The sequence below is a fragment of the Dipodomys ordii genome, unplaced genomic scaffold (genome assembly GCF_000151885.1).
Source record: "Dipodomys ordii isolate 6190 unplaced genomic scaffold, Dord_2.0 Scaffold53, whole genome shotgun sequence".
NCBI classification, from domain to species: Eukaryota; Metazoa; Chordata; class Mammalia; order Rodentia; family Heteromyidae; genus Dipodomys; species Dipodomys ordii.
The window spans coordinates 8,666,172-8,677,424 of NW_012267269.1; the positions used below are offsets into that span (position 1 = coordinate 8,666,172).

Sequence of the window (11,253 nt, forward strand, 5' to 3'; positions counted from 1 at the left end):
ATCTTAATAGTATAAATTAACTTATAAATTATTGTGATAATTACAGGTTGGTATTCCTTACTCAAAATGACTGGGACCATGGTGTTTTCAGGTATTTCTGATTTTGGAATGCATGCATAAGCATAATGGGAAATCTTACAGATTAATGGGACACAAGTCTAAACAACATGAAATGCACTTATGTTTCATATGCATCTTATATATGTAACATGAAAGTCATGTTATACAGCATTTCTAGTCCTTTTGTTCATGATAGAGTTATATGGTATGGAATTCTCTACTTGTGCTGTCATGACATGAAATTTTTGGATTTTGATTAAGAATGCTTATCATTTTAGACCTATAAATGGGAACTTAAAAAGGACTTGTCCAAGATTACACAGCCAGTTAAGTCCCATTAGCAACATGGGTAATCAGGAGTACAATCTCAGAGATATAGTGCTACATTAAGCATCCAGTTCATGCTAAACAGGAAAAAAATGCAAATGTGCCATTTCTAATTAAAAAACAGTAATTAAGAAAAGGTATAAACTTATAGTATCATATATTTAATAGCTTTGTTTAATTACTGTCAAAATGAACATAGTAAGGCACAGATGTAACTTAATATCCCAATATTTGAATATTTTTTCCATATGTGCTTAAATAGTGATTTTAATAATGGTATTTCCTATTAATAATTTTAGGTAAATTTTGAGGCAATTTTAGTCTGGTATATGCCAGAGTGACTAAAGAAAAGATCTATCTAATCAAGACCAAATTAGATCGCTTTTTGTCAGTCTTGGGGTTTATACTCAAGGCCTGGGTGTTATCTTTGAGCTTTGGGGCTCAAGACTAGCACTCTATCACTTTGAACCACAGCTCTACTTCCGGATTTTAGGTGGTTATTTGGAGAAAAGAGTCGCATGGATTTTCCTGCCTGGGCTTTGAATCGTGACCCTCAGATCTCAGCTTCCAAAATAGCTAGGATTACGAAGAGTTCCATTTTAGTGATGTCTAATAGGCTTTTTGATACAAATTATTTTGAAAGTTTACTAAAAAGGAGAGTCTGATCTCATCTAAGGCAGATCTAATAGATCTAACAGATCTGAAGTGGGTCCTTAAATCTATAGTCCTAAATTACTCTTCTTATGATTATAATGTAACCACGTATGTAAACAACTGCTCTAGGATCTCATAATGCCTAAAAATTCTGCTTCAATCACTGCAAAAATACCAAATAGGTGTCATTTGTTAAATATACTATATATTACACAAGGCCTATAGAGAAGTTAATGCCATTAGGAAACTCCAGGAGACACTTCTAAATAAGCTACTTTAAAGGAACTTTATTCACTGTTTCAATATTCTAATAACCAGAAATTTCAGCATTTCATACTAACTGTTAGGTGGCTTAGAAGACAGAACAAAGAGGCAGGGATGGTAGGGAAAAAACAAAGGAGAAGGCAACAATGCTTGATAAGAAATGTACTCATTACCTTGCTCATGTAATTGTAACCCCTCTGTATGATATTTTCACAATAATAAACTTATTAAAAAAAAGAACACCCATTGGACCTCCCAACGCCCCCCCCCAAAAATGAAAATTCAACAAGTACCCAAACAGCTGTATACAAAGGATACAGTAAATAATCTTTAGTGCTCATTAAAGTATAAGCATGATGCATGACAAGTTTTGTTGAAGTATCAGAAAACCAGAGTTGTAATCCCAGCTCTGTATTCAACTACCTGACTTCCTCTTGGGCAACACTAAGTCCACCAAGCTCTCCTCTTTTACTTGCAACAGAGAAGAGTGCTTTAAGACTAAAAATTACATCTGGGTCATGTTAATCACAAAACTTCTGTTGTGCCTCATGAGCAAAGAAAACAGATGTCAAAGAAAGGAGAGCCCAGTTTGAGTTGGAACCACACAGCCTGGCAGCAGTGAAGGCAGGACTCCAGAAGGACTGTGTATCATTCAACTAGAAGTAAGCGGGAAAAGGTACAATAAGAGGCAAGCCACCTAAGAGCACATACAAGCTGGGAATCAGACGCACTTGTCAGTGAGGAGCCAGTCTGTCTCCATTGGAGAACAGCAGGAACACTGACCTCATGGCTCCAAAGCTGAACCAAGTGATATAGAGAAAGAGTAGTGAAACAAGAGTGAGAAGTAAGTGATGTTCTGTAAGATTATCCTGACAGTCATCATCAAGATGGATTGGAGGAGGGGGAAAAAAAGGAGACTGATTTATGGAATAGCATCCCAGGAATTGAAAAGACATACAAGTAGCCTCTAAAAACTGTTTAAAGCTGATAACACTCAAAAACCTGGCTCGTGACCTTGTATTAATATCATAAAACCCATCTAATTGGGGAGAGAAAAGGAAAAAAGAGTAAAAAGAAATGGTGGGTATACAGTTTTGGAAAGTGGTCTGCTTTGCCTTTCAGAGAAATCTGGGCCAAATTAAGGATACCAGCTGTTAACTGATATTTTTGCAAGAACCAAATGGGGGTTGGGAAAGATGTAGTCTACTGCTTGCCTATTACCCCCACTCACATTGTAGAAAAATCAGAAGTAGCAGATGTCCCAGTATAAATCCACAAAGCATTACTGTTCTTCCTTCTACATCCTCAGCCCAGGCATTTGGGTCTGAAGAGAGGAGGCCAGACTGAGGACAGTAAGGAAGCAGCTGTCACCAATGTTTCCCTTAAGGTCATAGACATTTCTTCAGTGGCGAACTGTTTTCCTTTGGTTTCACCATTCTCTGGATCTTAGGAAGTATGTATGGCAAAAGAAGTGACTCTCTAAAAATGAAATGAGTACTTAACAGAACAGAAGGAAAGGGTATTTCCTGAATGAGTCATATCAACTATCAAGGACATTTTTTGTTTGGTAACCACAACTCAGGACCTCAGAATTAGGACTAACTGATTTCCAGGACTACTGCTCATTTGAGCTCAGGAAGAGGAAGTCTACTAAAATGTGCACTTGACAGAGAACACGTAAATAAGCCTGAAGGTAACTGGATAAAGGATGCTATTTTTTAAAAAGTACTTTGTATTACTTAATAGTACTATTAAAAGATTAATCTTTTGACCAAAAAAATGCAGAAAATGTGGTCACTTAAAGGAAAAACAATTCTGAATGGAAAAAGAAAGATTACTACAAATTTAAATCTTTATTTAAATCTGGCAATATTAGGAATCTATTTCTTTTGTATAAATTCTGATAACACAGTAAGCAGACTATTTTCTGATTAAAGAATGAATGTTTTCATTGAACATTTTCTTAACTAAGATATGTCCATAATTCTTAAATATCTTATATGTAAGTATACTTAGGGGCCACCATGAAGTTTCCTTGAGATGAAAAAGAGCTGACAGGAATTTTTCCTATGGGGCAATAAATATAAAGAATGAGGTGTCAAAACCACCCAAGGCTAACAAATTACCTTAACTGACAATTCTAAGAGAACTTTTAAGCACAAAGATGACACTGCATTTCCAGATAACTGAAAAAAATATGAGTAGAAATCTTCAAGACAAGTCTCTAAACAAGATGGATGCCACAATCAGCCTTGACTAACTCCCCTCAGCACTTCAAACTAGAATCTGAGCTGGTTTCTGAAATCACAGGTAGAAAACAGTCTCCAACTTGAATTAAATGATAGGATTGTGTGGAATGTTATTCTGGAAAATATTTGGGATCCATATCTAGATTCAAATGAGAAAGAGCACTGTGACTGACTCACATTGTCTGCACTAGACAGAAGTGAGTGAATTGATGATACAAATGTCAACAATTTGCAAGAGGCAGCATTCCTGGTATCTTATAAAGGAAAAGAAATCTATGCTGTGGACTGGATCAACTTCTTATCCGGAGAGAATCCATGTAAGAATTTCAAGAACACACAAAAGCTAAAAATATCCACAAAATCATTCGCCATACATCCTGAAAAGAAAAAATATAACAGGGAAAAATGACTTGTATGTAATGTAAGCTTTCTAGTTAAGTCTCCTCAAAGAAAGCTGAGTCTGCCAAGACGGAATCAACTACAGTCCTACCACAAAACCGAAATTTGCCACGTTTACTGCGTGACCCAGGAGCTAAGAGTGGTTTTTACATATTTAAACTGTGGAGAAGAGAATATTCAGAAAGACATTAATAGTAATTAGTAATTTGGTAGTAAATTACTAGTATTTCATGTATTTTTTTTCCAGTCATAGGGCTTGAACTCTGGGCCTAGCACTGTCCCTGAGCTCTTCAGCTCAAGGCTAGTGCTCTACCACTTGAGCCACAGTTCCACTTCCAGTTTTCTAGTGGTTTATCAGAGATGAGAGTCTCACAGACTTTTCTTGCTCTGGCTGGCTTTGAACCGAGATCCTCAGATCTTAGCTTCCTGAATAGCTACGATTACGTGAGACACCAGCACCGGCTTATTTCGTGTATTTTAACATTTACTAACAACCCTCAATGAAATAGGGCTCATAGATAAACTTTTATTAGCCACTTCACTCTGCTTCAAGGGCAGAAATGAAAAGTTGTAACAAGACTCTATTAGCTTGCAAATTCATATATCTACTACTTGACCTCTTAGAAAACATTTCCACCAAAGCCTGAGCTCAGACAAGTCTAAGGATCTCTCAGATTGTTCAGGAAGTGATTCTTACAAGGGAAGGAGATTTAATTAAATTGGCCTCAAAAGATACTTAAGTAAGAACATTAATGGTCTGTCCCTTTGTTAATATGTGAATGATTATATGAATAAAGATCCCCTATACTACAACAAATATAAAAATACTATGTCACACAGAGTAGTGTTTTCATGGGCCTAAAATAAAGAACTAAAAATAACCCTTAATTTTTTAAACTTCCAGTATATAAGTCAAATTTTTTAATGTTGAAACATACTTTTATTGTTTTGGTTTGAAGTCTCAATCCATTCAGGGTGTTGATAGCTTTCTCTGCATCCTTGGGGTCAATGTAGTTCACAAAGCCATATCCCAAGCTCTGCCCTGATGAAAGGGAAGGGGAAAAAGCCAAACATTAGTTCTACACACACTCATATTGGTCTTGTCATTCACACCAAAAAGCAACTTTCTATTAATTCTTCCAGGAATACACACATAGTGTGTATTCCTGTCTACTGTATTTATGAACGTAAACATCAGGGAGAATACCATAAACAGTACCGCTTAAAAGTCATATAGTCCCTCACACACAGCTTTCCTGAGCCAGACTAGCAGCAGGGCAACATCTGGCTGCAGAAACTGAGTACGAGTCTCTGCTGAGCTACTACTGGCAAGAGCTTAAAGGGCCAGATCTCACCAGGTTCATTTTCTTCTCTTATTAAATGAGGGGGAAAAAAATCAGTCTAGGCTCTGGCAGTTTTCTGTGCTCTGATACATGTACAACTTTTGGCAAGAACAATTATTTCCAAGTTTAAAATGGTGCAAATCACGTGGCAAGTTTATGTATGTGTATGCACATTCATGTGCCATATACCATTTTGGACGAGAATGGGCAGCATATAAGCTGGTAATTCCTTAAGATTCTTATAGAGTTGAAAATTTCCTTTCGCCTAGTGACATCATAGCTGTGGTGACATCACTGCACAGTGCATTACTTGTATTTGTTATAATGCGGTCTGAACTTACAGCATGAATCATATCCAAGTACAGCACACACAAGTGTGCACAGGATATACTCTTGCCAACAATAAATAACTACTACTGAACTACATATTTCTATATTTTCTAATCATTAGATTGTAATCCTTCTGTTCATTTCAGTTTACTACACAACATTATGTATAAACAACCTCATATATACTGTGTGCTCCATGTCTCAGCTGCATCAAAAGGTGACCAACCTATACAACAAACTAGGCCTGTGTAAATACACTTGATGATGTCCATGCAATGAAAATCTGCTTGCCAGAGCTTATCTCAGAATGTGTGTTTCTGAAGCATGACTGCTTCTACATACATTTACTTTAGTGGTGGACTCAAATTTTCTAGAGGGTTTTTGACCTAGCTAATTAAAACAGAAAATATGTACAGAAAGAGATTTACACTGAGGGTATCATAACCAACAAGAAAATGTGGGAAAGAGAAAAAAATAAGACAGAGAAAACATTTGGAGTAAGAATTAGTCCTACCCAAGACTTCTGTTGTGGTAGTTTTCCTTCGTGTTTCCTGAGCCCTTTCACTTCTACCTCAATAGTGTCCAACCCTCAGAAATTTAGAGGTGTCAAGCAGTGGGGATCAGCAGAACACACATATAACTAGAGCCTTTCCAAAACATCTCAAATTTTCAACCACTGGCAAGTTTCTCAGTTTGAAAAGGTGAGAACCAAAAAGGTGACACAATAGGTATAAGAAAAGGTTACACAACTGTCATTTTCCTGGAAGGACCAAACACTTTATTAAATACTATTTCTGTATGTTTTTGTTTGCATCTGTTGTTGAACTCAGGCCTGTGCTCCCTCAACTTGCTCTGCTGGCTCTCTAATCGCTTGAGCCATTCCTTCAGCCTGGTTTTTTGCTGGTTATTTTGAAGATGGCATTTCATGAGTTTTTCAAAGCTCAGACTGGCTTCAAATCACAATCCTCTGCTTCTTGCATACTAGGACTGAAAGCACTTGGCTCTAGTTATGTATCAATTTTTAGAGAAGGCAGAGATTTTTATTGATAAGGACCCATTGGTCCAAGTAATTTTGAATATGGGAATGTAGAATAGACACCTTGGGTATTCTAATGTATGGTTCCTAATGAATGAAATAAGGTTCTTAATCAACATGAAAAGTTGTGACTGTATTTTTGAGGACCATGATTAGAGTCTGGAAAAATCATGGCTAGCATATACTTTTTCTTAACAAAATGTTTTCTTGTCTTTTACAAAAGGTTAAAGACAGATGAGCTTTTAGGTAAAATGTCAAACATGAACAAAGCCCTGGGTTTGATCTTCAACACTCAAAATTTGAAATAATAAAATTAAGAAAAGGGAGAGTTGAGAAAGGAGAGAGATAAAAGTTGGTAGGTTTCCCTTATACTAAAATTCATAGATTTTACTGACAATTTTACCCCAAAAAAGTTGCATGTCAAACTATTGTCTTTTCAAGCATTCATGAATTGAATAAACATTTATAATGTCTAATGTGTACAGAAAGTCCACAAATGAAATGTGTAGCAGTTAAACTGCCATTGATCAGATTCAAAATTAGCACAATACAAAGAGTCAGCTTACAATGGGGAAGAATATGGGATTTGGAGACAGACACATAGATGTAAGTCTGGTCCCAGCTCTTTCATTTACTGTGTGACTTTAGAAAATCTACTATGCCTCTCTAAACTGCAGTTCCTTTATCTCTAAAATGGTAATTTTGATATAACTGCATCTCTGAGGGGATGATGACAACTCGTGTTATCAATAAAGTGACTCACCCTAGTCAAAAGAGAACATGGAAAAATCACATAACTACATGCTAAGTAGTTCAAGCATATTGATTTAAAGTTCTATCAGTAAGATGCTACAAAGGACATACAGACAAGGATAAGGTAGGCAAGCCAAATACCATAATGTGTCACACTGCTATTCTGTTAGAGAAACCAAATTACCAATAGTGCCAGAATTAACTTTCTTTTCTAACAGCACTTTCCCTTCCACCCACATTTCTGCAACTTCTAATTGTGGTAGAATCATCTAGAAAGCTTTGAAAACAATGCTGATGCCTCTGAGATTCCTGTTCTATTGTTCTGATATGAACATAGGAAGGTGCTTTCTAAAATCTTGATGACTCTAATGCACATTCAAGTTGAGAAATCACTGTTTCCATGTTGAAAGAAAACCCACGGTTATGAGGGCTTCTCAGAGCCGTAGGAGTCATCACATGCTGGTGATGTAAAGTCACTGTACAAGGAAAACCAACTTTTTTACAGTTTCATTTCTAAAACATACATGGTGGTCCCTTTTCTAGAAACTTCCACACAATCCACTACTTCAAGAAGCAGTTCATTGGCTCCTTAAGGAGAACAACAAAATTGTGAGACAGGGGACAAAGTGGGAACCTATGCAACCACGATACTCACAAGACAATATGTTGGAAATGATCTGTACAATTTGGGGATGGGGGGAAGAGGTAAAAGATGAGGGAGGAGATAACAACTTAGACAAGAAATGTAATCACTACTTACTTGTGTAACTGTAACCCCTCTGTACATCACCTTGACAATAAAATTTAAAAGAAAAGGAAAAAAATCCCCTTCTGCTCAACTCCTGCTTATCTTCTCCAGGTTATCCTGGTCCTTACTCCAAGCACACTACAGACATACAAAGGTTTGCTAAGCAAATCAGTGAGAATCTTAATGACATTATGCATTTAACCAGAGACAAATGTCACCATCAGAGAGCCCATCTGCTCAGAGGGTCTTTGACTGATTTGCTTATAAAAATCAGGGTTAGCGTATTTCTACTACTTATAAACTGATCATGTGCAGATGCACTATTTACCCCAAATAACCTCTCCTACTTGTCAAAGTTTTTTGTTTCACTAGTGGCATTATTATAAAGAAGGCTACCAGATACTTAGAATGCATTTTAAATAAACAAAATTTTATTATTGTCCTAGGCAGAATAGTTGGAAAGAGACATTTGTTGCTATATAGGTATACTCTTAAATCCCCTGTTAGCATGTTAAAGTCAAATCCTGACATTAGCACAAGGCAAGTAGATCTTTTCAGACATACTGTGAGTTAGCTAAATCCACAAATATTTATTTGATGTATGTATAACATACATGTAGACATCACAGAAGTCTACCCATTCCCATCTTATAGGTAACAGGGTATCTGTTTACTCTTTAGTGGAACTTCACACTAATGTATTTTGTTTTAATTCTTCTCCTTAAAATATAACAAACAGTATCTGAGGGTTGGCAAATCCCATTTTAATTCTTCTCCTTAAAATACAACAAACAGTATCTGAGGGTTGGCAAATCCAATCAGCCTCTTCAAACTCAGAAGAGGGTATAAAGCAGCAAAGTCAGGAACTCAACTGATACTCTAGTCCACATCTCCTTTACACCTGAATCCAGACTGTCTTCAATATACCTTCAATATATCATGTCACCAAGGCCTTTTCTGACTAAGATTACACACCAAAAACAAAATTATTTTTATTTACTCATCATCTCAAGTTTTTCATAGATACTGTGCAAATCTTTTTTCATTCTGTTAATTCATTTCCTTCACAAAGTAAAAATGCATCTACTTATATGATGCACATTTCTGGTTGTAAGTGCTGGTTCTTAAGAAATAAAAGTAGTAGCAAAATGACTTAAGACAGGATTGACCCTTCCTAGCTCTCCTTCTCAGTTACCACATGAGCCACCTGGGAAGGCTGGGAAACCAAGCATTATTTATTTTGATCATCCAAATCTATTTTTCAAGTCACTCTGAATTTAGAATAAGCAAACTGACAATCACCAAAACCAAGAATCACTTCTTTGAAAATATTATAAAGCTCTATATTTAAACTCTAAATATAACCATTCTTGAAACCTATAGGATTAGAAGAAAATTCTGATCTAAAATGACAAAGCCAAGGGATTTCACAAACAGCCTGTATGATTAATATTTTAAAAAAACAAACAAACTCAAGGACAGGGTCAAACCATCCTGTCCTACCAGCCCAAGCTACTGATAGACATATGTCTTGAAGGATTTAGGGACCTTTAATTCAAATCTTGACCCAAGAGCCATGACAGGGATTCTAGAACTTCCTGTGGAAGACATTACTTGAACAATGATTGGCCTCTGACGTCCACCTCTTTAATTCTCACATCAGCACACATATTCCAGATATATGTGTAGCACTATTAGTATTGTATCCTCTTTTTAGGTCAAATTTATATGCCACAGAAGGATCAATTCCTTCTCAGTAAAGAGGAAAATTATTGCTCAAATGCCTATGGCATAAGAACAGTTATGCACAAGCTGCTTAAGGCCATGGGTCAAGTGATACAGAGCAACAAGCTCAAATTCTCCACCAGCTTCTGAATGGGACAGAACCAGGGAGAGCTGTTCAGCCTTCCAGCAAGAAACACGAGAATCCATTTTGTGACAAACCACGACTGTGGGAACACAGTAAATGCCAATTTATCCCAAACTGTGTGTAATTCAAAAGCACCGGCCGTTCCCTTGCCACCTACACTGCTTTTAATAGCATACTTTAATTAAAAATTTAATTGCATATTTTAATTAAAAATACACAATCTTCTAGACCTGCTTCAAAGGTCACTTTATTTAGTCTTTTCTATTTCAAATTACTACCAATGATCAGAATATCAAATTATCCCCATAAGTTTAAAGCTAAAGGCAATAGGCTGCCATAATTCTTGATTATAAACCTGCTGCATTAAGTTTATCCAACCAATATTAAATGGGACCCACCTCAACATGAAATTGTTGTGGGGGAGGGGGAAGTATCACCCTACAGATTTTCACCTACATAAAGTATCCACTCATTCATTGATTATGGAAAGTCTACTTTTGCTAGTGCCTGAGGGTGTAAAACAAAGTTCTTTGCAAAGGCTATGTTCTTGAAAGAGGGAGACAAATGAGTAAAACCTGCATTGTAACAGAAGGAGAAATAAGCAGCAGTAACTATAGGGAGTAGAGGAAGTAACAAGGCTGATCTTTAAATAAAAGTCCGATTGGGACTCATCTTGATGAAAATATTTGACTCAAGAGTTGGAAGTAGCTCACAAGCTAACCATTAAGAGATGTGCATGGGCAGGGATGGGAAGGGGAAACAAAGGAGGAGGCTACAATGCTTGATAAAAAATGTACTCATTATCTTGCCCATATAATTGTAACTCCTCTGTACAGTATTTTCACAATAAAAAAGAAAGAGATGTGCAAAATCCCAGATATTTTGTAGAAAGAGATTGGAGGATGAGAGTTCATGGCTAACCTTGGCAAAAAGTTACCATGACCCCATCTAGACCAAAAGGATTTCGTGGTTGCTTACATATGTATTTCCAGCTACAAGAGAGGTATAGATGGAAAAATTCTAGTCCAATTGGGTGAACAAATATAGCAGTGGTACTCAGTAGACACTATGTTGAAAATAAACTATACAGCTTGTGGATGGGGACAGGAGGAAAAAAACTAGGAGAGGGCTGGGAAGGTGGCTCAGTGGTAGAGTGCTTGCCTTGCATGCATGAGGCCCTGGGTTTGATTCCTCAGCACCACATAAGCAGAAAAAGCCAG

At 36.7% G+C, this 11,253-nt stretch overlaps 1 protein-coding gene across 6 annotated transcripts in view; it reads right to left on the bottom strand.

The window, feature by feature from the left end:
- The window catches only part of Elavl2 (ELAV like neuron-specific RNA binding protein 2), a 175,069-nt gene that overhangs the window by 33,718 nt on the left and 130,098 nt on the right, over positions 1–11,253 (bottom strand). For all 6 annotated transcript variants that reach the window (XM_013020787.1, XM_013020786.1, XM_013020781.1 and 3 more), the window contains one exon: positions 4,892–4,995. In XM_013020787.1, coding sequence (XP_012876241.1) covers positions 4,892–4,995 — 104 coding nt within the window. The remainder of the gene's footprint in view (positions 1–4,891; positions 4,996–11,253) is intronic.